The 26,204-nt window shown below is 54.2% G+C and overlaps 1 protein-coding gene across 1 annotated transcript; it reads left to right on the top strand.

Moving 5' to 3' along the window:
* Positions 1-1,779: 1,779 nt before the first annotated feature.
* IGFBP2 (insulin like growth factor binding protein 2) lies at positions 1,780-26,204 on the top strand. The gene is made up of 4 exons (XM_059168096.1): positions 1,780-2,336; positions 22,996-23,225; positions 24,190-24,330; positions 25,705-26,204. Exons 1-4 carry the CDS (start codon positions 1,889-1,891, stop codon positions 25,867-25,869), a joined length of 984 nt encoding a protein of 327 aa, XP_059024079.1. The 5' UTR covers positions 1,780-1,888; the 3' UTR covers positions 25,870-26,204.

The raw sequence follows: 26,204 nt of genomic DNA, 5'->3' as shown, positions 1-26,204 counted from the left end.
AGTGAGCTAAATAGGGTATTAAAATGGGTTTCACCTATCTCTTTTCACTATAATCTAATGTGGCTGCTAGAAATTTGAAAATTGCACCGTGGCTCACATTTGTGCTGTGCATTAGATTTCCACGGGACCGTGCCACGCTAGGCACTGTCCGCATGCTGCGGGCACTCAGACGCTAGCGGGTGAGGACAACAGGAGCAAATGCTACCAGAGAGGTACAAGGAGCCAGGGCACACCCAGGAGGAGAGAGGACTGTCTCTTTCTACTTCTGTCAGATCTGCACTAGACACAGCTCTATGGACTCTTCTAGAAGTTCAGCTGCGGCACTCCTCTGCTCAAACATGGACACTAACTTTCCTGCTGGTCCTCCCCACCCCCAAGCTCTCTGCTGGTCTAAGTGGACCTCCTTTCTCCAACCTTCCTTTCTCCTTTGCTTTGGCTGGTCCCTCTGATGCCAGTGTCCTTGCTCTCCCTGTGTCTCCCTGGGTAGATTTCTAAGTTTAGATTTCAATTCTGATTCACCCAGGAGCCCCCTCCTCCTTCAAGTCTCTGACAAACGAGTTGTTTGTCCACCTTACCAAAATCTTCACCCCAAATGCTGGGGTTTCTCACTCACCTCCAGGACCAGGTGGCCACTTGGCGAGCAGTTGTGGAGTTCAGTCAAATGGCCAGGAGTGCTAAAGTTAGAGCAGGCATGGAGGGCTCTGGGGGTGGGGGTGGGGGAGGGTGGCAGAGGCTTGGGAAATTAAACCTAGGCTGGAGTCAGCTTAAAGGTGCATCCCTGATCAAGAGAACCTCTCTGACAAGAGTCTTTGTTAGGGTCACAACATGGGTAATAATTAAGGCCTGGCCCAGCCGGGGCTAGCCAAGAGAGATGACTCAGTTTAAATCAAACAAAACAGGGAAGGGAGGCCATCCTTGTCCATCTGCAAGACCCCATAGAGCTCTAAATGCCGCCCCCCCCCTCCTCTCACACCTGGCAGTCTGATCTGACCTCTCCAAGACCCCTGAGGCAGAGTGTTGGTTAGGGGGGTGGGGATCTGGCACATAGCAAATGCCTCTGGATCAGGGAGAGGAGGCAACTAAGGCATTACTTTGGGGGAAGTCAGGCAAAGAGGAAGGGAACAGGTTTCTCAGTGTCCAGAAATTGCATTTCTGGTAATTATATGTTAGCAGATGTTGGCAGGGTTGGGAAACTGCGGTGGTCACCAGGAGGGGCTCTTCAGGCTAGGCTGGTCTAGTGGATGGGAACCCGCTTCTTCCGACCAACTCACTGATGACCAGAGGCATTTCCCCAAGCAACGTGTGGGCACTGAGTGGAACCCTGAGGATGGAGGGAGATGGTGGGAGCGCACTGAAATCCACCTGAAGGCCAAGACTCCGTCTTATGTCCTTTGCATTGCCCCAGCACTTAGCCCAGTGCCGGCAGCATGGGAAGCACGCAAACTAAGACCTTCTGAACTGAACTGAAAACAGGAGACAAAAGCACCCACTTTTCTCCACTCCCGCGCGGATGCTACCCAAGCCCCAAGTTACTCGCATTCCGCGGGAGTCAGGGAGCCTGGGGTAAGATGGGTGTGGAGGGACGGAGGTTCAGCGGGGCGGCGGGGTGGTGATGGTGCAAGGGACCCACAGAGGCCAGAAGCGCGGCGGGGGAGGGTGGGCGTGCGGGCGTGCGCGCACTCACAGGCCGGCGCGCGGGAGTGTCGGGGGAAGGGGGTGGTCTCCAAAAGGGGGAGGGGAGAAGGCAGGGGGCGGGGAGAAGCAGGGCCCTTTAGGACCCGGCTGCGGCTGCCGGGGAGGAGGAAGAAGTGGAGGAGGCGGCTCCCGCGCTCGCAGGGCCGTGCCACCTGCCCGCTCGCTCTCCGCCGTCGCGCTCACCACCGCCAACATGCTGCCGAGACTGGGCGGCCCCGCGCTGCCGCTGCTCCTGGCACCCTCGCTGCTGCTGCTGCCGCTGCTCCTTGGCGCCGGCGGCGGCAGCGGGGTGCGCGGCGAGGTGCTGTTCCGCTGCCCGCCCTGCACGCCCGAGCGTTTGGCCGCCTGCGGGCCCCCTCCGGCCGCGCCGCCCGCCGCCGCGGCCGCCGCGTCCGGGGTGGCCGGAGACGCCCGCGCGCCCTGCGCGGAGCTGGTCCGCGAACCCGGCTGCGGCTGCTGCTCCGTGTGCGCGCGGCTGGAGGGCGAGGCGTGCGGCGTCTACACCCCGCGCTGCGCCCAGGGGCTGCGCTGCTATCCCCACCCGGGCTCCGAGCTGCCCCTGCAGGCGCTGGTCCTGGGCGAGGGCACTTGTGAAAAGCGCCGCGACGCCGAGTACGGCGCCAGCCCCGAGCAGGTTGCAGGTAACGCGCACTGGGACAACTAGTTCGGAGAAACTTGGAGGGCAGCGGAGCGCGGGCCGGGGGCCGTTCCGTGCGAGAGCGGCGTGCGACGGGAGCTCCGCGACCGCTTTAGTGGAGGAACAGCGGAGTCCTCGACCGGTTGTGGGCGACTGCTTGGGAGGGGGACCCGAAAGTCAGGCCCGGGGAGGGAAGCTGGAGTTAACAGCGTGCGGGAGAGCCCTGGCTGCTTACCGGTTTGGTGGGGATAAGTGGGCAGAGGAGAGGCATCCCTGTTACCGTGGTCTTCCCCGGGTGGACGTACCTCGACTTATATTTTGGAAGGGGGGATATACTGGGGAGGAGGGTGTTGGCCAGACCTGGGGGAGTACGAACTTGAGGCTTAGCTGGGGCACAGTTTGAGTCGGTGGCCGCCGACCGAAGGTTTCCTGGAAAGGTCCGGGTGGAGGACACTGCTGGGGGGCGGAGGCTGGCGGGTGCCGGTGACTTCGGGACGTCTGATGAGAGCGGGGCGCTAGGAGAAGGGCGGCAGTTCGTCGAGGGACCCTTCCGTTTGGGATGGTGAGGTGGAAAGAAAGGACTTGGTACTCCGTAGGGTGGGTTGCTTAGGAGAGAAACGCAGACGAGCTCTGCTCTTATCCCGGGGAGAACGAAGAAGGCTCGTGCTTCTCTGTTGGGAGGAACAATAAGAGAGGGGCATTTCGGAGTCTCTGCCCAGCAGTTGAGTCAGTGTAACTTAAGCCGGGTCGCCGGCTGCAGACCCGGGGCGGGGGCAGCAGTGCTACTCACTGGAGCATCTGGGCCCCAGGGCAGAAGGCAAGACGATGCCCGGGCGCTGGACTGGGCTGCTCTGACCGCGGGGAGGTGTTACCCCCGTCCTGATCCGGGGAGATCCTCCCTGTGCGGTGGAAGGGGGGGCCCCAGGAGTCTTTGTAAGGGATCCTCATTACCCCCAAAACGATTTTGATGGACACGACCAGGCAGTCAGAATCTCACTTTTGTTTTGGTTTTTGTTTTTAAAAATTACAAAAGCCTTCTGCCCCAGTGGTCTGGAGGAGACTGTAATTATTTTTTTTTCTTCTTGGAGACAGTTGGGAAATGTGTCCACTGCCTGCTGCTGTTGTTTTAAAAAGCAAGCGAGTCTGACCAAGTTCCTCAAGCTTAAAAAAAAAAAAAAAAAAAAAAAAAATGGAAGAAAGGAAGAAAAGGGATAAGTGAAAACATTTTTGCTTGCTTGTAAGCTTATGTGGTCATAGTCATGTACCCCCTCCCCGCCCCCCAGGACCGTCAGGCCTCCCCACCTTTCCTCTCCCCAGCCATTGTTTTTTCCCTGTTCTCCTTGGGAATGGAATTGGGGGTAAGAGTTGAAATCTTTCTTCTATTTCTCTGGCACATGTTGACCTTGAGTGCAGAGCAAGTTGGGGTTTCCTCAGAGGAGGTAGCAGAAACCCTGAGTCCCTTTCTTCTCCCTCTGCTTGCTTCCCTCCCCCCCCCCCCCCCCCCCCCCCCCGGCCTCCAAATTAACCCTTCCCTCCTGCTTCTCTTAGAAAGTCATAATAACAGGAAAAGACTTGGCCCTGTGTTCTTGCTCCGTGGCCCCCTCGCTCCTGCCTGCCACCACCCCCCCCCCCCCAGCTCCCCACCAGGGAGGTACTGTGCTTTTTGAGCTGAACTCTGACAAACTAAACATCTTCCTCAGCAGGGTGAACTTTTCAAAGGCCTCCAAGTTCACAGACTCCTTTGGATTGTGATCGTCTTAATCATTAAGTGCCGGGCACAGGTCCTCCCGAAACCTTGTACTTTTTTCACTCTTCCTCCTTTCCACTGGCCGCTCTCCTGCTTCCAAGCCCCAGAACAGATGCGGGAGATTCTCCCCATTCACTCCTCCCTAGAGCCCGAAGGGGGGAGTTGTCAGGGGAGCCCAGGGACAATGGGGTGAGTTCATGGGAAGAATGTCACTCTGGATTTTCTGCCTGGTTATGGGACTCCTTTCCGCCAGCTAGCCCCAGCTGCCTCCTCAGCTCTCTCCTCCCAGTGCCCAGACAGACGCCTTCCGCATATTTCTCTTGTGCTCCAGACTGGGAAGAGGGGGCACGGGGGTGGGGGGTGGGAGGTGGGAGCTAGATGTGGAAGCTGGGTAGGCACCCTGGAAAGAAGTGTTCCAAAGCAGGGTGCTGAGGCTTGAGGACTGGGCAAGAGGGGGCACTGCAGGGTGAAACCTGGGCTGGCAGGGGTGCAGGAAAGAGAGGGGCAAGTTTCGAGGCTTCTGTCCCAGAGAGGGTCTTGGGCAGGGGCATGGCACTGCCCATAGAGCCCTGGGGTCCGGGTTGGGTGTCACGGTGCACAGAATGTGGCCCAGATGCACCCAGAAGAGACCGTAGCCCTGAAGGCTGCCTCCTCCCCCCTCCATCACCCGTCCCCTTTTCTCCCCTCTCTGGAGAACGAGCTCTCTCCCATCCCAGACTGCATTCCTCTTTGAGCAGGTTGCTTTTGAGAATTTTAAACATACCCTCTTATTTTGAGGCAGCAAACCCCAGCAGTTCCGGCTTTGCTGTTAGCTCTTTTGTCTTTGTTCCCAGGACTCAGGGGCTGTGTCGCTGACTTCCTGGGGACGGCTGGGATGCAGGGGGTGGGGGGTGGGGCACATCTGCGGGTGCTGAGCCTCCATCCCTTGGGGGTGATGGGTCGGGACTGGTTGGTTCAGAGAAACTCAGCATGTCAGACTAGGGGTTGGAATAGGTGAGTGAGCCTGGAAGAAAAATGGGAGTGGGGGGCCCCCTGAGATCTGTTGAGGTCTGGATCTTAACAGTGTGTGGGTGTGTTTGCTGATGGAGTGGGCAGGAGTGCCTAGAAATGTCGGGGTAAGAGGAGGAAGTGGGCACCCTTTCAGAATTCAGGGTTGGCGGGGTGGACTGGCTCCCTCCGCATCTCCCTGCCTCCTTCCCTGCCGTGTACAATGCCTGGGATTATGCCGAGGGGCGGAGCCGCCCCAGTGGCCGTCTGGCCGTCTGCACATATAAACGTGCTATAGAAATGTGCAGTCATTCAAAGTCCCAGGGCAGGCAGGCAGGCGGGCGGGCGGGCGGGTCTGAGGAGCCTTTGCATCTGCAGTTGCTGGGGGACCAGAAAGGGGGGCAGAGGCTAGCGCTGATTTACAGTGGTTCAGTGCAGCTTCAAGAAAGGGGAGAAAAGCAATGGGACTTCTGGCTCCAAGCGCTGCTTTGCATCTTGTCTTGCATAAATTTGCATACTGAGTTCAAAGTCGTAAAATAGACTTGGGGAATGAGTGGGACCCACTGTCACTGATTGCTAACACCACTACCTTCCGCCACCCTCCCCCCTTCTGGACAGAACACCCAGCACTTGCCCCGCTAAGCTGCTCTGCCTGAGTCACCAGGACGCGTTGGGAGGAGGAGGTGGGGGAGTTGAGGTGGCGGGAGGGGGACTGAGACCGGTGGTTCCTGGGCCACCTGACTTAGTGGGATGTGGCTGTGTACACTCTGGCCTTGGAGGGAGGTCTGGTCTGGAGGGTGTGGCTCCCCAAGTCCCAACCGGGCGGGTGAGGAGGCAAGCAGTGGTGGGCTGGCTGCCTCCGCCGTCCCTTGTGCTCCTCTGAGGGCTGGAATCCGAGGAAGTCTTGGAATCAAGGGTTTTTTGCCTGCAATCTCCTTACTCACCTTCCACTCTGTCCGCATTGTTCACCGTGATGGTTCCCTTTGTGTGGTAATAACGATCTCATCCATTCCCCTGACAAGGTATTTGAAGAAGCTTTGAGGAAACCAAATCCTCTGTAACCAGGTCATAGGATCTTGTAAAAATAGGGCTGAGGAGTCTCTGAATTAGCATAGGTGGTGGTGTCCAGGGGAAAGAGGAATCTATGTGTTCACGACCACCGCAGAGGTCTGTCTTTGCAGTGGTTCTTGGTCAAGTTGAACTATTGAGTTTCCTGGCAGGCAGAGGGAAGAGGGAAGCTTAGAGAGTTCTAAGATTTTGCTTACCTTAGCACGGAGCTTTAAACTGAAATTTTCGGGCAAATCCTTCCTATGGGTTAGGGGACTATGTAGAAGTTAGTCTTAGAAAGACGCCTGCGGGCCTTGGGAGAAGGAGCCTATTTGGTTCCCTTTGTCCTGCATCTTGAGGACCTCCTTGGAGAGAATCCCTGTACTGGAGCCCATTAATCAGGTTAGCTTCTTGTCGGGTCTCACATTAGCTGTTCTCTGCTGTAGAAAACTGGATGCACAGTTGCTAAATTTTGATATAAGGAAGTTCCAAAAATTCTTGGTTCCAGTGAAATGCAAAATAGGACGACAGTTCCTGGTGGGGGGCTGGGGGCACAGCAGGGTCTTCTGAAGGGAATGAAGGAGGAGCAGAAAATATGTAGGCTCTGCCCACATTTGGTTTTGTTGTTGACCCCGCTCACATGCTACAACACGGTACCAGCAGCAACAACGATGACAAAGGGCTCGGTTATTACTATTTTTGAAGAGCCTCATCACCAGGGACAGCATTTCATTTCAGTCTGTCCGTTCTTAGTGTTCCCAGTCCCCCTTTCCTTCCCTGCTTAATCGATGCTGCTTTTCTAACCCCCTCTCCCCTGGCCCCCTCGGCCTCTCCCACTATGGCTGGGTCTTGAACAGCGGGTTCAAGCGGGTAAGGCTTGAGAAATGGCACAGAAGAGAGATGTACCCCAGCCTTCCACAGGACTCCAGGTAGGTGGAGACCCCGTAGGTGGTGGGGATTGGAATGCTGGAAACAAGTCTAATTCTGGGATGAGGAGGGTGGTTGGCAGAGGAACATGGGGCTGGGCTTTGTGGGGTGGGGGTGGGGGGGCAGGGGTCACCTCCCCAAGGGGGTTTGTGCTAGGGTTGCTCTCCCTGCAACCAAGGCAGAGAGGAGCAAGGTTAAGCTTTTAAGTCACCAGGGGAGCTGGTGTTCTGTTTGGCAGACGTTCTAGGCCTCTCTACTCCTTGCTGTCTCTGGCCAGCTTTTTGCTGAGATTGGCAGGCAGCTGCCAGGGGTTCGGTCGCCTTCCCATCTGTCTTCCTCGTATCATGAACTGGCTTCCTAGCCTGCTTTGTCTCCTGTCTTCCAAGATCCCTGTGAGGGAGAGAGGGAGGCGTTTTACCTCCATGTTGCAGCTTTGGACTCTGAAGCTCAGCTCAGGCTGAGCAGGTGAGTCACGAGCTGAGAGGCTGCTGACCTTCCTTCTGTTCCCCTCCGCCCCCGTGGTCAAGCAAGGGAAGGGGGGGCTGTAGGCAACAAAAGTCTTTGACCCCGTCAGCCCGAAAGTTTGTTCCTGGACACCTGCCATGCATAGGCCAGGTCTGGCTGTTTGCATTCCCTCAACTCCACCGGGAGGCTCAAGGCCTGGGGACTTCACAGAGAGGGAGGTGACCAGTGTGCTGCAGTTGGGAGAGACAAAAGGGTCCCAGGGTGGGGTGAGCAGAGGTGGGGGGTGGCCGCCCTGCTTGTGCCATCATGGGGACCGGGTTCCATTGCAGCCTGAGTTCGAGAACCCGAGTGCTGACGCGTGTGGGCCTTCCTCGAATACCAGTTTACCTGTTGGTGGAACGGGGACGATTGTGTCTCTTCAGCGGGGTGCGCATGAGGACAGCTGTGGTGTCGGCGAGCGTCCGGCCTGCAGCCGGTGCTCACGCACGCTGGCTGCCTTGACGGCAGCCGACTGTGTCTCCTCCCTGACGCCCAGCGAGCTGGCCTTCGAAACGAAGTCCACGTGGGCTGTGTCGGGCTCGCCGCGTGTCTCCCTGGAAGTTTGAGGGTCGTGCTTCGTGGCCTCATCGAGGTGTGAAGTTGCTTCAGCTCAAAGCCCGGTTTCCAACCACGTGCTCGCCAAGGCAGGTTCTCCCCCAGCCTCCGTCTTCCTTATCTGTAAATCAAATATCGACAGCAGCAACTCTGTAGGGGGGGCACCTGCACGCGTGTGTGTCTGTGTGTGGGTATGTGTATGTGGAAAGCTAGATAATACAGACAAAACTAAGCACTTCTTCTTTTTTTTTTTTTTTTATCTCTTTACGTATAAAATGGAAATATCCATCCCTCTGGCCTACTTTCACAGACTGTAGTTGAGCTGTTTGTAGAAAGGGTAAGGAAACTGTACTTTAAATACAGTATAAATGGATTTGACGTCAAACAAGTGGTTTGAGGTGAGAAGGCTTCCATTTTTTAGGGATGAATTAGGCAGTGCTCCTTAGGGCTCGTACCCCGATGTCTGAGGCTGACTGTTCTTCATCTGGGAGCTTCACCCTTTAATCCCTCAGTTGGGAGTGAAGGGACTGCAGGGACAGAAGTGGCCCCAGGGTTGGGACCCTGGGTACTTGTGCGGGCTTGCTGCTCTAAGCTGGTGACAGGGCTGGGTTCTGCCTTCACCCGGCCAGCCAGCCGTGAGGACCTAGCTGTCTGAGGTTTTCGGAGGACCAGAGGATCCCTGAGGCCCCCGTTCAGGGGTGGGAAGCTCCTTCCTCCGGGGACAGCCCCCTACAGGCGCCCTGCTGTAGACCCAGCTTCAGAACAATAGGGTCAGGTGGGAGCCAGCTGGTCTTAGCACACTGAGTACCTACAGCATGGGCCGGGCTGCACGGCCGGGGAGTTGTCCAAGGCAGGGAAGGCCCTGGGGTGCCTGGTTCCTGCTCCAGGAAAATGGGCTCTCACGTCTCTCTTGCCTGAGCCTTGGGTGCCAGAAAGTTGAACGTGATCCTGGCAAAGACATTGGGCATTCTGTCCAAAAAGTGACGTGTCCTTACTACGCTGTCTGCAGAGTGGACCTCGCTCTGAGTTGGGGAGCAGCCTCTCATTTCGAAAAGGTTTGATGGGCTCTCCACAGGAGTGCAGGGTGGCGGGGGGTTGTTGGGGAGAGTGTTTTCTGGGCTCTGAGATTATTCCCAGTGTCTGATTCCATTCGTGGTCCCAGAAAGCCCTCTGAGTGACCGCCTTTCTGGGCATAATGATAGTGGCGGCTGTGCTCTGGAGCCTCTGGTGGGAGGGAGGCCCCAGGAAGCAGAGAAGGGGGCTGCTTGAATCTTCAGGGGTCAGCAGAGGCTTGTAGTGAAACCCAGGACAGTTGGGACAAAACACAGCCCTTGCCACTGGGAATCTGAGGTGGAAAGTTCCTTCGACTTGGAGGGCCTTCATGACCATGAGGAGGGAGGTGCCGAGAGGAGAAGCCCACTTTACAGATGGGATAGTCAGTCCAGAGAAGCTTGTTGGCTTTCAGGTTCCAGGGTAACTGCAGCCCACCCCCATCTCCACAGTGAGTAGAGTGTACTGGCTATGGATTTTTTTTTTCCCTTCCTGGAAAATGGACCATCCCCCTAAGCCCTTCCTCCTGGGCCACTCCTGTTCTTTAACATAGCCAGGGAAGATGTGCTCTGGCTCAGCTCCTGGGTGTCAGTCAGGGCGCAGAGGGAGACCTTGCTCAGAAAGCCGGCTTCTCCGGAAAGAAATACAGAGTCGACTGTAGTCAGGAATTGTTTCCCCCCACAACCTTTTTTTTAGTGGGGGGAGGGGGCACTTGGCAGCCTGTGGGGCCCCTTCTGGCTGCCAGCCCCACATCTCTTCCTGACTGTTGGGAGGCAGGGCAGGAGTGGAGATTGGGGAGAAGGGGCAGGGGCTGGCTGGCCTCCAGCTGTGGGGCTGGAGAATTGGCCCATGGGCCCCCCCTTCAGTTGGCCTGAGCAGAGGAGAGCCTGGGGTTCCTAATTAGTGAATGGGTATAGGTGTGTCAGCCTGTGTTTCCTTCAAGGAGCTGAGTGCTGGGAGGCAGGAAGCCAGGAAGCCAGGGAGGGAGGGCCTCAGAACCCAGGAAGGCCTCAGCAAGTTGGGGAGGTGGGACATGGGGAGGCTTAGCATGTTGAACCCTTGAAAGGATTCAAGGAGGTGGGACCTTCTAGCAGGAGGGGTCTGGGCTGGATTGTGGGGTGCAGTGAGCCAAGGGTCTGCCCCAAGGGGTAAAGGACAAAATAATGGTAATTAAAATCACTTTCTTCCAGACATCATCCACTTTGACGAAAGTGTTCGTAGAGTTTTTTTGGTTTGGCTTTGGTTTTTTTTCCAGCTCTTGTTTTAGCCTCAGGATTCTCCCCACTTGACAGATGAAGAAATCAAGGCTGCATTCCAGTTCCAGTGCAGGCGCAGACCGGAGTGGATCTGGGTCACCAGATGCTTCTCCCAGGGCCTCAGTCCCGCAGACTCAACGCCTGCAAAGCAGCAGCGAATCATATATATATTGCTGCACGCTGCTCGGAAAAGCTCATTTTCCCTGGGAGGTGGACCTTAAGGGATAACTTCGCAAAACCGTGCCTTTGCGCAGCTCCCCAGGAAGTTTCTTTCAGGTCTGTCGCCTTGACTTTTGGATGGAGGTGCCAAGTTGCCTGTCAACGAGAAAGTGCCTGAGGCCAAGATAAAATGAAAATGGCAGTCCCCTGGGGGCCCTTGTCTCCAAACCGCCTGATAAGGCTGGGTCGTTTCTATAGCAACAGCGGCAGGAGGTGTGGCTGGCCGGGAGGAAAGGGAGCCCAGCTAGGATGGGTGTGGGAGATCAGAAGGGCTTTCCAGGGACAGGCAAGACAAGATCCCTAGATGAGGAGGGGACGAAGGTGATCAAACAGAAGGAATAAAGCCCTGGGGGTTAAAAGCTGCCAGTGACGCCAATGACCAGACGCCAGCCTGGTTCCCTGAAGAGCCCTGGAGCCGAACAACCTGGATTTGGTGTTGGCTTTGCCAGTGATGACGTGACTTTGGACAGCTGGCCTCAAACACTCTGGCTTTGTGTGTTTTTTTTTTTTTTTTTGTCAAGGTGAGAGGGGATAAGAAACTATCAACCTCGTGTGATTGCTGAATGATAAAATGCAGTTCTGTCCACAAAGCTCTTAGCCCAGAAACTGCGATAATCGATGTCCTGCAGGTTCTCCTTCCTTCTTCGCCTAATCGCAGCCCACGGAACAGGAGGAGAGGGACTGTTTTTCTGTATTTTCTGATTTGCCAAGTGTATTAAGAGCAGGGACGGAGGGATCCGGTTCAGAGGAATGGCTTCTTCCGTGGGGTGTGGCTTCCCTGGATGGCTGCCCTTGGCTTTGGAAAGCCCAGAATGGGGTTAGTGGTGGAGGGTTTTCCAGTGGGTGGTCATGGCCTTTGGTGCCACGGTCACTCATTACGGTTCTGCCAGTGGTTGAGAGCGTGGTCCGTTTACGCCCCAGAGTCGGGGAGTCTCCCTCAAAGCTCTGCGGGTTGTCCCCGGTTCCCGTTGCTGCCTGTCTGCCCAGAGAGCAGAACCAGGGAGGACCCCAGATGTGACAACCTATTTTATCAGACACAATTAGTGAACTTTTCGTTGAGGAAAAAGAAAAGCATGGTGACCTATTTAAAGACACTTATTTATATTCAGGACGCTTCTTGTGCTGGTTTTGAGAGTGTGGGCAGGCAATCCTGGACATCTTTACAGGTTTTTAGTTTCTGTTTGCGCCCCCCAGGTTCAGTTTGTCAGGCCCACAGTCCCTGGGAACAGCCTTCACGGGGCTGGAGAGGAGGCGGGCGGAAGGCGAGGGTAGGAGGAGACGCGTGGGTAGGACCCAGTCTTGATCACTCCGGGAGCTGGTCTGTGGGGTCATATCCTCCGAACGGAGTGTGGGAACGCTTGTTTGAATGTGGGTCCTGGGAGAGGGACGCGTCTTTTCTCTTACCTCTTTACTTCACTTGCTGATCCCTTTTTTTTTTTTTTCCCCCTTTTCAAAACTCCTGACCAGTCTTGCTGCTGGGGGTCCTGGATGGTGAGGGAGAGGCTGGAAAAGTGAGAATTAAATAGAACACAGGACCCTAGGCCAGAGAAGGGTGGGGTGGTGTTGAGGGAGCCAGCTGTCCTGATCCTGAGGGTTACACATGGAGGGAGCGCATGCCGTGTGCCGCGTGCGAGAATGTGAAGATGCGTTTGACACGCGACTCGGCACCAGCGGAGCCAGAGAAGCATTTCGTTTTATTTGAAACTTTTTTTTTTTTTTTTTTTTAAAGATTTAATTGTGTTCTTTTAAGTAATCTCCGGACCCAACGTGGAGCTCAGACTCACGACTCCAAGATAAAGAATCGTGTAGTTTTACTGACCGAGCCAGCTGTAGGCCCCAAGAGAAGCATTTTAAAAAGTTGAATATTAACTATGAAGGAACTAAAAGTCAGTAGAGCTCTTTATAAATTGAATGCAAGTGAAGGGGCAGCTTTTAGCCTTTTTCAACCAAGGCTTTTGGGAAGTTCTCCAGGTGAAATAGTGAGAACCCTTTCTGGTGAGTCGAGTCACAGGAGAGAGAGAATTGGGTTTGACGGGTCTCTCCTTTCAACTTAGAAGGCACCATCTTGTCTTCCAGAAAAGTGAATCGAGCACACCGAATGTCCTTCCGGCCCTCCTTTCATTTTTTCATACTTTTCTTTAAAGCGCTATGGGCGCGAAGTCCACATTTGCATCTTCAAGAAGCTCCATCCTTTGGAGGAGGAAGGGAGAGCAGGGACCCAGGCTTTTTGCCAGTGTGCTCTGGGTAGGGAGTTGTGAGAGAAGCGGAGTCCAATAAAAGAGTGCTTTGCCCAGGGATGGCCCTTCATAGTCTCAGTCCAGGGGCCTTTGGACACTTGGAAGCCATATTGCCCTTCTTCCTTGAAAGGTTCCTCCTAAACTCTACCAGAGCAAGTCTGCAAGTCTGCAGTTTTTTCCCCATCTGCCGTGTGTGCTACCTGTTTTAGTAATTACCGTGAAAGTCTTGAGTGGCTTCTACCCTGGATCGTTCTGATTCAGTTAAGGCTCTTACTCTCTGGGCCTCAGGGAACTGGAACAGCTGTCTCCCTTTCTCCGGGCATGACTGGCCTGTGGGCACCTGCACCACGCCACACCTGTGGGTGTCCCCGGTGCCCTGTGGGCTCCACTGGGATGCCCTTGTGCCCTTGGCTTTCCCTTCTCAGGTCTGCACTATCTTGATTCCTTTGTCCTCCTCTCCTGGACTCTGTGACTGTCTTCCATTCTCTTTGGGTCTTTCCTCTGATTCATTTCTCAGTTCTTCATCCCACAGAGACCTGGCCAGGAGCCCATGGTCAGTCTCTGGCAGGCAGGTGACCCTGGTGATACTGTCGTGGCCTGTGAGTGCCAGTGAAGTTGGCCAGGTCACTCATGTTCGGCCCTCTTGTACCCAGTGGGCTTTCAGAGGCACCCCAAGTTCACGGATACCCCTGCTTGGCAAGGAGAGGGAGGAATGAATGTGATGAGGGAAATGACTTGTTAAAGAAAATGGTTGTAGGGCACCTGCTGGCTCAGTGGTGTGTGTAGTTCTTGATCTCGGGGTTGTGGGTTCGAGCCCCACGTTGACTATAGAGATTACGGATTGCTTAAAAATAGAATCTTTTAAAAAATGGTAAAAATGCAGAGAAGAAGTAATAGGAATCATGCAGTAACACCAGTTTGCCACCCAGAACTGGGAGTGGAGGACATTTTGTCCTGTTGGCTTCACATCTGTTTAGCCGACTGAGCCACCCCCGTGTCCCAGCTTCATGTCTGCTTAAAAAAATATTTCCCGATGGCTTTCCCCACCAGCCTCTTGTTGCTGTCCCTTGTCCCTAGAGGCAGCCACCAGCATGCATTCCTTCCTGTTTCTGTTCCTTGGCAAAACAGATTTGCTAATAGATGCCCAACATCTAGAGTTCTCTGAAAATAAGTTACGTGTGCAAAAAGGACTCGTTCTGCAACTTTTTCTCTGTGTCAGCGTTAGGTTTAGAGGTCTGTTAGGTGGATAGATCATTGGAGTGATCACAGGTCCAAGCCATTCTGGTCAACTGCTGTGTATTACTCCATTGTATTTACCCTACTGAATTTCCTTCTCCGTTCACCTGCTGGAAGGCTGCTGGCTTGGGTTTGCCCCTACAGGTAATGCTGTAATGCATGTTCTTGTGTACGTGTCGGGGAGATGTAGAGTTGCTGGGTCAGGCACCTCCTTCCTGTTCCCGTATCCCCTATCCCAGCTTTGCACCGGAGCACACTCTCTACCCCCTTGGGGTTTCTGTGGCGGGGTTACCTTGCCGGGTTCTTGGATGGCTTTAGTTGAGCCAGAGGAGACATGTTTGGGACCCGTGGAAAGGGTGAAAGCTGATAGGGCTGTTTGCCATCTTGCTTTCAATTTCTCTGGCTCTTCAAGGACAGCCTGGCTCACGGAGTCCCAGGGGACCTTGGCTGAATTTGAGCCTGTTTTTGTTTTCTCAAACGGTGTGCCTCAGCGCTAACCCTCCCCAGGTCTTTGTGATTCCAGGAATGACCCTGGTGTTTATAAAGCAGCCCTTTAGAGAGCGCACAGGCAGGGAAGCTCTGTAGAGGCCGAGCTCTTCCTGCTAACTCGGTGGAGCCCGAGAGGAGATGGCGCCGTGAGGGCATGCTCTAGAAATCTCCATGATGCCTGGCCAAGAAGGGCCCCTGTTGCATCCATGCATGTATACGCGTCTGTTTATGAACCTATGAGCCTGTGGATGGAAAGACCTTATGAGACTGTCTTCCCATGAAGTCCTGTCCCTTGAAAAGAACTGGCATCATTCTCCCGTCACCAAGAAGTTCTTCAGCGAACTGAGGCAGGAGAGCGAGAAACGCAGAGGAATGGGGCCTTGGAAATGCCAGAGCTTGGAGGGAGTTGTTAAAAGTACAGAGCCTTTAACCTTTGCTCAGGCTTGCCGTGAACCCCAGGGGGCTGGAGTCCAGGACCATTCGTAGCAAGCTCTTGGGATGATTTCTGATCAACAGGCAAGACAGGGCGCAGTTCCCCTAATCGAACTCACTTAATTTATGGATGAGCAGGTTGAGCTCTTTTTTTTTTTTTTTTTTTTTTAAATACGTAATCTCTACATCCAACGTGGGGCTCGAATCATGCCCTGGAGATCAAGAGTCATGTGTTTTACCAACTACCCCAGTCAGGTGCCCCCATATATTGAAGCCTACACATCTTAAACCCCTGATGGGCATCACTCACTATCCGGGGCATGGTGCTAGCATTGGGATCAGAACCTTGCACACTGCCACCTCCCCGCCACCTGCCCCCCCCCCCCCCACAGTGCTTCTCTTCCTGCTTGGCTAGAGCAAGTTAGCCAAAGTTTTGAACTGAAGAGCTGGTATTCAAAGAGAATCCAGAAAGAGTTTAGGGTGGCTTGGCCGGCAGTGGGCTCGATGTCCTGCTTTCGTGCATCATCTCCAATAGCCCGTGGTAGTTCCAAGGGTAGGATGATGAGCCACAGGTGAGGTGACCAGTGCCTGCCCCTGTGGGATACAGCCTGGATGACGGGGGATCAGGAAGGACTGAAGAGGCTGCTTGTAGCTATTTCCTCCCCAAAGGGAGTTCCTTTTGTGCCATAGCCATGCCTAGGAGCTCCTGGTCTGTCGCCCGGAGGGTTTCTCGCCCAGTGTGGTGGCATCTGGGAGACTTCAGGGTTGCTTTGCTGACACCACACAGGGGTGCTGGGTGTAGGGAGCAGGGTCTCCAAGGTTGGGAGAGAATGGGAAGGGAGTTTGGAAGGAAGCTGGGTGCCAGCAGGGGGTAGATGGGCTGACCGGGAGAGTGTCATTCCTGAAGCTGGAATGTGCCATGGGTGCCAGCCTCCACCGCAGTGGATGTCCATGTACATACACTCTCTTCAGAATTCCCCTGTGAGCACCAGGGTGGCTGGCTGCCTCTGACCTTTAGAAGAAAGGAGGGAGGGAGACACATAAATGAGGCCACTTACCCAGAGAGACCAAGGACCTCAGCTGAAAGATGCCAAAAAAGCTCCCCTTTCTTCCCCATCCATGGCTACCTTCTGCTTGCCTTCCAGCGGGGATTGAATTCTCCACCCCAGCCTCGGGGGCCTGTGTTACTGCACATGGGGGCCACAGTCAGCCATCTGAAGGCACTGGCTTTACATTCTTTTCAAGACAGCTGGTTCCCCTGCATCTTGGTGACTTTACCGATGAGCCCTTTCTCCCCTATGCCTGCGTGGTCGTTATGCGCGCCTTTCCCTCCCTCCCATCCCCCTCCCGCCCCTCCTCCCTCCCTCTCTCGCCTTCCTTCCCACAAATTCTGTAAAGGTAAAGTTATTTAGGTGAATCCACGCTTGCCCAAGGACTTCCATCAGATGCCAGAGAACTGTGATGTTGAGCGACATACAGAATTCATACGATCAACAAAATCAGGCTTTAGAAGGAATATGCAGAGAGAGAGTATTACAGAACTTTCTGGTAACTCGTTTTTCTCCAGTGTGCATGGCCATCCGACAGATCGGATCTTCCCTACCCTTGCCTGGTACGTGAATCTTCCATTTACCCATTTAAGAAATTGATCACCTGTCTGCACATTTCTTCTGGAACTTGGTTTTGCCCACCCCGGGCAAATGGTAATGATAAGTCGCAGCCTTCACTGGAGTAGGATTCTTATACACGTTTTTCACACTGGAGAAGGGGGAGCTCGGGAAGGTTAGAGGGTTTGGCCAACATCATGGGTGAAACAAGCGGCAAAGTGGGAAGTCCTCTTGACTCCTGGAGTTCTCTGCCCATTCGACTTTGTTAATGAATTGTCCATTGCCATGGATGTTAATGAGAAGATGGGAGTTAGTATTAATTCTTTTGCCCAACATGTGTCAAGATTAAGTGCATTTGGGGAGAAACCAACAAAGCAGAAGCCACGTGAGTTCTGTGTCCAGCAAGAGTGGAACCGGGAAAGCGGCCAGCCTTCCCCTGGCCCATTGCTCGGAATCCATTCTCGCAGGGCCTGCAGTGCCGTTACCTGCGGAAGGAGGTGAAGCCACGGGAGGGAAGGACAGATTTGGAGTCAGAGTTTATCTTCTCTGGGGGACCCCCAGCTCTTAGATTTCCAGAGAGGAGGTAGGCTAAAGGAGAAGGTGAGAAATGCCTAGGTTTTCTTAAGAATAAAGACAAGAAGAAAGCAGGGAGGCATAGTCGTTTGTTGGAAGATGTGGCATGTTCCGGGGAAAAGTTCCCTTTTCTCGCCAGGCCTGTGTAAGGACAAAGCCTCAATCACACTCTAAGCAAGAAGGAGTACGGGGTTGCGTTTGGATTTCAGGGGCCTATTTTCCTAAGAGGGCTTTGAGGTTTTCTATAGATCAGGAATTGGAGTGTGGAGGTCAGAGCATCGCATGAGGAGAAAATGTGGTTTCATGAGAGTGGGACTCGTCCAACACAAGGGTTTTCATGCATTGGGTCAGGTCGTCAGTGCTACGATCCAACAAGATCACGTCAAGGAAAAAAAGGCTTTGCCAAAATTAAAGTTTAAAACCAGGGTATTAATGCGTAGTCCGGAATGCAGAATGAAGGTGCAAAGCTCTTTCTCCTGGAGGGAGTGACCGGTCCACCTAGTTAGGCAGAGCCAGAGGACAATGTTGGGGACCCCAGGCACTCTGTTGATGGCATAGCGGTAGTGTGTAGCTTGTAGCTCCTCTAGACCAGGTGGTAGTCCTTCTGGGCCTCGTGTTTGCTCGTTGCTTGCCTCTGATTGTCCTTGCTTTTCTCAGCGGAGCATACCTCCAGGTGCATGAGGTTGAGGGGCATGGCAGGATGCAGGAGGGGAGTTCTCACGCTCCAGGCCCTCTGTGGTCTCCCCCACTTGTCTTCGGAAAAACTTGACCTTCCATATATAGTCGGCAAACTCCCTGCTTCAGCGGTGAACCATTTCCTGGGGCGCTATGGAGTAGAGAACAGTTAATCCTTAGGGGAAGATCTCTGGGGACCCCGGAGGCCCCTGTGGGTTATCCCTAAGCCCGAAGCCTTCTCCAGTTGTGGGATTTGGACTGCTAAGAACCATTGCTTAGACTGACCTTTGCACTGCAGCCCATGGAGCTGCATACATCAGTGGTTGTGTAATAGAGAGTATTCTGAACCTCACTCTTGGGCAGGGGAAAAAAATGCAACTTGGTATTTTTGTTCTGAGGGCACATTCCATCTCTAATTGGAGTTCTCCATTTGGAATGTTTTCCTGCGGATCGCTCCTGTCCCCTGGAAGAGAATGTATGGAAAGCACTGGGTAATGATGGGATAAGGCCCATGTGCCCGGCAGTGCCGGGTGGGTACTTGCCCCAGTGTGGGGGGAGCCGTTGAGAGCTGGCTCCGCGTGCTCCCCGGCACTGTGTCTGCGGGCAGCGTCGCCGGCAGTCTGGCTGCCCACTGGAAGTGGGTGCTGTTGGTCTGTGATTTATAGATGAGCCGTGGAAACACAGAGAGCTTAAGTGACATGTCTGGGGCTGCACAGCTAAGTGGAGACCTGGGATTCGGTCGGGCTATGAGACTTGGGAGCCTGAATTCTTGAGCTTCTCGGCTGGAAATAGACCAGTCATGGAACCAAAGCTTGCTTCGGTCTGCAAGCTCGTGTGGTCTCCACCCAGTCAGCCCTCAGGCCCTTCCCCGGGCTTGGACTTCAAGGTGTGGAGCGTCAGAATGTGCGTCAGCAAACCAGACCCGTGGATTTCTTCATCTTAATAGCATGTGCGTTGGCAGCGTTGGGATCAATAATGGAATGGGACGAAACCTAGCCTGGAATCCAGGTGGCCTGCGTGAGGGCGGACAAACTGACCTTTACTTCAGAGAGGGCGGGGCCATCTCAGGATAGGAAGCCAACTCTGCCCTCCTGGGAGCAGACGGGCCCCGTAGGCCCCTGCCTTCTGGGGCCTGGTGCAGGGCTGCGTTCGGACTGCGGCCCTGGATGCCTGGGCATCTGTGGTCCTCCTCTGTGAAAAGATGTTAAGTCATATTTGGTAAATGTATCTTAGAATGGTGCATGTATTGGTATCATAGATCAAGACTTAAAAGAAAATTTACCTAAAAGCATATTTTTCCTTTTGATTTCATTTATTTATTTATTTTTAAAAGATTTTATTTATTTGACAGAGATCACAAGTAGGCAGAGAGGCAGGACCCGAGCCGAAGGCAGAGGCTTTAACCCATGAGCCACCCAGGCGCCCCTTTCCTTTTGACTTTAAAATAGACCCCCACATTTCCCTGGGCCCTTGGGCTCTGGGCCCGCTGTGCCTAATGACAAGCCAGCTCTGTCCGGAGCCTGCCGGCCTGATGCCTCTTTACCCGTGTGCATCTTGTTCGTCTTACCTGTTTTCAGATGCCTTGTTCTGAGCGCTAGAGGCGGACTGACCTCTGGGACTCTGCCAGCGGATGCTGCCTTGGCTCCTGTCAGTGGTCTGAGCCCCAGGAGAGCTCAGGGAAGGGGGAACAGGAACCTTCAAGTCCTCTGGAACCAGAGGGTGGACTCCTGGACTCTGGAAGTGTGCTGGGGGAGGAGCCGTGGTGGAGGGTCTTAGCCGAGGGAGGTGAAGATAGCAGTTTGGATCTGCCTTAGGCGGGGTCTGAGGTCATTCAGCAAGGGGCTCCAGAGAAAGCCTAACTTCTGAAGGGTGCTTTTCAGTGGGAGGCACTTTCAGCTCCTGGGGGCCATTAGTTTTGGTTGTCCCAACTTCAGGAGGGCTCCTGGCCTGTGGTGGGTAGAGGCCCAGGATTCTGCTTGGCATCCTGCAGCGCAAAGGACAGCTCGCCAGGGAAGAATCCTCTGGTCCCAGTGTCCACAGTGCTGGGGTCGGGAGACAGGGTGTGTGACGAAAGTTTGGGGTGGGTGGCTGGGTCTGATCGAATACGGAGGGGACAGAACTCCCAGCCAGCTTGGTGGCAAATGGCTTCAAATAGGCTATCCCCTGCAGGTGGTGCTTGGGCTTCTGGAACAGGATTCGACCTGTGATTGGTTTATCTATGGTAACACCCGGGCTACCCAGAACCCCTGGGGAAATAGCCATTCTAGAGAGAATTTTCAGAGTGCCTACTCATTTAAATAATTCAATTTTTGGGCTCCTGGGTGGATCAGTGGGTTAAACCTCTGCCTTCAGCTCAGATCATGATCTCAGGGTCCTGGAATCGAGCCCAGCATCGGGCTCCCTGCTCAGCAAGGAGCCTGCTTCCCCACCCCCTCTCTGCCTGCCTCTCTGCCTACTTGTGAACTCTCTGTCAAATAAATAAATGAAATATTTTTAAAAAGTAATTTATTAAAAATAAATATTTCAATTTTTATTTTTCTAAAGTTTAACAATTTTGGATAGACATCTTTTTTTTTTCTTTTTTTAATGGGGAATGCTTGGCATGTTACCCCCCGCCCTCTTTTCTGAATGTCCCACGGTCCTTGTCATTACCCACACAACTCTTGTTTTGGACTACACAGTATGGAAGTCCTCCGGGATCATCCATGGGTGTGGAGCTGTTTGTGATGCACTAAACATGCCCAAAGTTCTTACGTTTGTTTTTTTTCAGTCTCCTCTTATCTTCCTGCCATTCGATACTTCTCGCCACTGTCCACATGCCTTCCTTCTCTTTCCTTTTAATTTTGTTGATTTTATTCTGCCGTGGCCGTAGAAACCAGACATCCAGAGACCAGGCTCGCTGGAGCCATGCTCCTGCAAACCAGCAGTGTTCCTGTGCTGAGTGTCCCCGCGCCCTGTGAGGAAAGCACTTGAACTTGCCGATGCTTCAACGTGCTGACAGCTGTTTTGATGCTCAAGGGGTTCTCTTCCTCTGCTGCCTGGTTCTTGGGTTCTGCATTGCCGAGCGAGCAGATAATGGATAACTGAGGCAGTTGCTGTCTTCATCATCAAAGTACTATCACCAACAGGACACAGAGTTTCTATGTTCCAGGCCTTATCTTAACTGCTTTACCTGTAACATACTCTCAGCAGTCCTGTGAAGTAGGGGCTGTGATGATCTATCTAACAGTTCAGGTAACAAGATGGAAGCATAGGGAGGTTATATGTGCAGGACAAATACAGGTGGCGTAAAAAGTCGGGGAGCTGGGGGTGCCTGGGTGGCTCATTGGGTTAAGCCTCTGCCTTCAGCTCAGGTCATGATCTCACAGACCTGGGGATCGAGCCCTGTATTGGGCTCTCTGCTCTGCGGAGAGCCTGTTTCCCCCTCTCTCTCTGCCTACTTGTGATCTCTCACTCTCTGTTAAATAAATAAAATCTTCAAAAAAAAAAAAAAGTTGGGGAGCTGGGATTTAACTCCAGAATACCCTATCAGCTGGGGCTCGCTAGTCTGGAGGTCACGTGCTGGCTTTCTAAAGGAATGCTGCCACAGCTGGTGAGGACGGGCCCCAGGGGTCAGGTGGCCAGACTCCACCAGAGTCTTCTGGAGCTTGCTCTGTGAAAGCAGGTGTCAGTTCCCCAGGAAGCACAAGACTGTCCCCACCCCTTAGCCATGGAGGGAGTGAGTGAACGCCTCAGCTTGCAACAACCCAGAGTGGGCATCACGGCCCCCCTTTTACAGGGCAGCTCTTTGTCCCATGGAACTCTGTCCAGGACAGTGGGCATCTGAGCCCACCACCCTGTGCCTGAACTCGGAGGGGACTACCAGGTCCTAAGTGTCTCATCTGAAACCCTTGTGTAGAAATATTGTAAGAGCCATTCAGTTATGTTATCGGGGCTGTATTTGAAAGCACACAAAAGGGAAGAGAAAACGTGCAAAATTTGTTTAGAAATACTCCCTCCGCACATCTAGGTCTTGTTGGCACCTGCTGGGGGATGGCTTTAGGCCCCAGGGTCTGAGACCTGGTTGGCCCTCCTGTATCCACAGGGGGCTGTTGAGTCCCAGCCCTCCTAGAGCCCGTGAGAGCTTGTCTCCTTGGTTACGACTCTTCCATGCCCTTCTGTTCCTTGGGCCTCCCCTGGCTGGACCGACCGAGCCAGCGTGAGCCTGTGGTAGCTGGGGGCTGCTCTTAGGGCCCCTCCACCTGAGCTGTGCACCCTGCAGGAGCCTCTCCCTGGAGTTGAGGGGCTGGTGGCTGAGGAAGGTGGAAAGAGACTTAACAGGTACCTTTGAACGAGCATCGGGTGATTCTCCATGCTTCGCGGTAAGCGGAAAGTGCAGAGTGGAGCCGGTTCCTGTTCCCCGGGCTCTCTGGAATGTGGCTGGTGGTGGCATGCCGAGACAGACACGGGAATGGGTCAGGGCCGCTGGGGACAGTGCTGGAGCGGCCGTGGGCCTGAGTCATCAGCGGACACGAGAAGTGGGCAGGTGGGCAGATGAGCGATAGCGGGGTGTCAGACGCTGCGGGCTCTGGTGGTGGCTCTTCCCCCTTCTCACTCCCTCACCTCACCCTGGCCTGGCCAGGGATCTCAGGCATTAGTTTTGAAAATGGACCCAATCTGTGCCCTTTTAGGCCACAGATGATAAAGACCTTAACCTGGGGGTTCTGGTGGGTGAGCCTTGGAGGTCTCTCTAGGGGAGAGTGATGGCTTCAGGAGGACTTAATGCCATTCCACGGTGAGAGCCTTGCAAACACGTTCCTCCTTCCGTGCTCCTCCGTGCTGCTCCGGATGGAGGCAGTACCGAGGAGGCCTCCCAGGGGTTTTCTTCAGTCAGTGGGCCTGTGTTCCAGTGCCAGATTCGCGGGCTCAGTCTCGGTTCCTGTGTGCCTTGACTTGCGCATCTGTCAAAGTTGGGGTAACGCCCCCCAAGAGTTGCCACAAAACTGAAATCGATAGTCTATGTAAATTGTTTAGAACAATCGTATGGCTATTGGTCATCTCCATCCTCAGGGGTTCACAGGCCCCTGGGGGCCCTGCCATTCTGAAAACGGCACCTAGAGTTCTTCCTTTCCTCTCTCTGCAGACAACGGTGACGAGCACTCTGAAGGAGGTCTGGTTGAGAACCATGTGGACGGGACCGTGAACCTGTTGGGCAGTGGAGGCAGTGCTAGTCGGAAGCCCCTCAAGTCGGGCATGAAGGAGCTGGCTGTGTTCCGGGAGAAGGTCACCGAGCAGCACCGGCAGATGGGCAAGGGGGGCAAGCATCACCTTGGTCTGGATGAGCCCAAGAAGCTGCGGCCGCCGCCTGCCAGGGTCAGAGGGGCTGGGTGTGCTTGGAGGGGTGGGAGGTCTCGCGGTGGAGGAGGGCACCTAGTAACATCCGTGTCCTATTTGCCTGTAGACAAAGCACTTTCCTTTCTGGTTCTCCCACCAGCATATTCAGGGAACTTCTGGCCGGTCAGTGTCTCTTTCGGGGACCTCAGTTGTCGGCTGTGAAAGAGACTGGGTATATGGTTTCTTGAAGTCCCCTCCTTCTGAAACCTCCACATTTCTTTTTGGCGTCAGGGCAGAGGCAAGGAAATGGATGCTAGAGATGGACTTGAACTTGCTTGAGCTTGCTGGGATGTGTTCCCCTCACTCGGCTGCCCCCATTCCTCTCTCCAGCTGAGCTCTCTTGTCTTGGGTCTTGGTCCCGGTTGGGTTAATGGGAAGGGGTGGAAGTTGGCCCATGGGGTCGGGGCAGAGGTCCTCTAGAGAAAGCCATTTGAGGGACACCTGGGTGGCTCAGTTGGTTAAGCAGCTGCCTTCGGCTCAGGTCATGATCCCAGCGTCCTGGGATCGAGTCCCACATCGGGCTCCTTGCTCAGCGGGGAGCCTGCTTCTCCCTCTGCCTCTGCCTGCCATTCTGTCTGCCTGTGCTCGCTCTCTCCCCTTCTCTCTCTCTGATAAATAAATAAAATCTTAAAAAAAAAAAAAAAAGAAAGCCATTTGAATTCGCTTTTCCAAGGAGATCCCATTTTGGCCCCTGAAAGCCACTGACAGAGTGAAAGACGGGTGAAAACACCCATCCATGGGACTTTCATAGAGGCTGGCGTGGACACGATGACATATTAGTGAGATCGCTGTCAGTAGTCCCTGGTTGGTTCCACCAACCAGCTCTCTGGCTGTGGGAACATCCCTTCCTTGTGCAGGAGGTGGTTCTGAGGGCCATTGTTCCATGAGCTCAGTTTCACTCTGAGAATCCTCTTTTCCCATCTGTGCTTGTCTGTGCCCACAGACCCCCTGCCAGCAGGAGTTGGACCAGGTCCTGGAGCGGATCTCCACCATGCACCTTCCAGATGAGCGGGGTCCTCTGGAGCACCTCTACTCCTTACACATCCCCAACTGTGACAAGCATGGCCTGTATAACCTCAAACAGGTGAGAGGGAATGTCCTTGGCCCTGAACCCCAGCTGTGCCTTGCTCTTGCCAGAGGCTGCCTCTTCTTACTCAGCTGCCTGCCATTAGCCCTTGGTGTCCGGGTTGGGTGGAGCGCCTGGGAGAAGCCACGTTAGGTTCCACTAATGCTTCTCAACGTTTTTATTGGGCCTTAGAATCGCCTGGCAGTGATTCCTGGGTCAGACCATTCCAGAAGGCTGGGTGGCAACCAAGGGTTTGCATTTCTACTAAACTCCCAGGAATGGCTGATGACCCGTGGACCACACTTCCCGAATCACTGATTTATACCATTGACTAATTGCCTCTACTGCCCTCCCCCTGCACAGCGGTGGGGTCGGGGGGTGGGGCTCACGTCCATACCTCCCTCAGCCCAGGCAGACATCTTGCCGCTTGAAATACCAGTCTAGTGTTCAAAGCTGTTTGTACACGCGCCCTCTAAATGTGTGACGGTTACTGTATTTGGGGCTGAAAAGAAATAGTGATCTCTTCTAATGAAAAACAGACTGTGTCCTGTCCCTTACCGGTAACTGAAGGGATTTTTCATGGTAATTAATTAGTTTATGGATAAGAGCAGGGATCCTGGGACAGGAATGGCTTCTTAGCTATGCCTCTTATTAGCTGTGTGACATTGGTCAAGTTACTTAATCTATCTGTACTTCCTTCTGGTCATCTGTGAAGTGGTGGAGTAATTAATGGTCCCTGAGTTACAAGGTGGTTGCGGATTAAATGAACGTGTATGCTAGAGAAGAACGGTAGGGGGCGCCGGCTGCCTCAGTGGGACGAGAGTGCGACTCTTACTCTCAGGGTCAGGAGTTGGAGCTCCACGTTGGGCATAGAGCTTACTCACACGCATACACACACACTCACACTCACACACACACACACACACACACACACACGCTTAAAAACTAGTAACTGAATGAGCAGTGTGTAGGTGGCTCCCACAGTGCACGGCCCACACTAGGGCCTGTGCTCGTGTTGACTTCTACCATTACATGCGTTTTTTCACTTCATACTGTAACTAAACCCTGGTCTGCTGGCGACCCCACGGGACAGGACCTCCTTGTGGGTGGGGACTGAGTCTTTTCAGCTTGGGGCACTCCCCAGCACCTTGCTAACTGGAGCATGTTTGGTGGGTCCCGGTGTCACGTGGGAGCTTGTGCACGGAGTGGAGTTCAGCCCCGCTCCAGACCTTCTGAAGGCGAGTCTGCATGTTAGCGAGGTCCCTGGTGCACCGTCAAGGTTGTGAAGCACCAGCCTGCAGAGCTGCTCAGCGGACCTCAGGCTGCGTGAAGGGGAGGAGAGCTGCGGGCTTCAGGGCCATTCTTCCACATCCTTCTCTTCTCTCTCCCCAGTGCAAGATGTCTCTGAACGGGCAGCGTGGGGAGTGCTGGTGTGTGAACCCCAACACTGGGAAGCTGATCCAGGGGGCCCCTACCATCCGGGGGGACCCCGAGTGTCATCTCTTCTACAATGAGCAGCAGGAGGCCCGTGGGGTACATAGCCAACGGATGCAGTAACCCCCAGCCAGCCGGTGCCGGGCACTCCCCTCCCCCACCCCCTCTCCAAACACTGCCAGAGAGAGGAGAGCCTTGCGTGGTAGGTGGGAGGGTTTTCCAGGAGTGTTGACACGTGTATTTATATTTGGAAAGAGATCAGCACCGAGCTCGGCACACCCCCGCCTTCCCCCTCCCCAGCTGGAGCTGTCTGCACCCTCGCCTTCTCCTGTCCCTGCTGGGGAGGAAGGGTGATTGCAGTGGCCAAGCCGGGGGAAAGGCCTGGGAAGGGGGAAATAAATTTTTATTTTTGAACCCCCGTGTTTCTTTTGCTTAAGAATAAAGGAAGGAAAAATAAA

The sequence above is a fragment of the Mustela lutreola genome, chromosome 3, assembly GCF_030435805.1.
Source record: "Mustela lutreola isolate mMusLut2 chromosome 3, mMusLut2.pri, whole genome shotgun sequence".
NCBI lineage: Eukaryota > Metazoa > Chordata > Mammalia > Carnivora > Mustelidae > Mustela > Mustela lutreola.
Note: the sequence above shows the minus strand (reverse complement) of the source record. Positions and strands in the feature narration are given on the sequence as shown.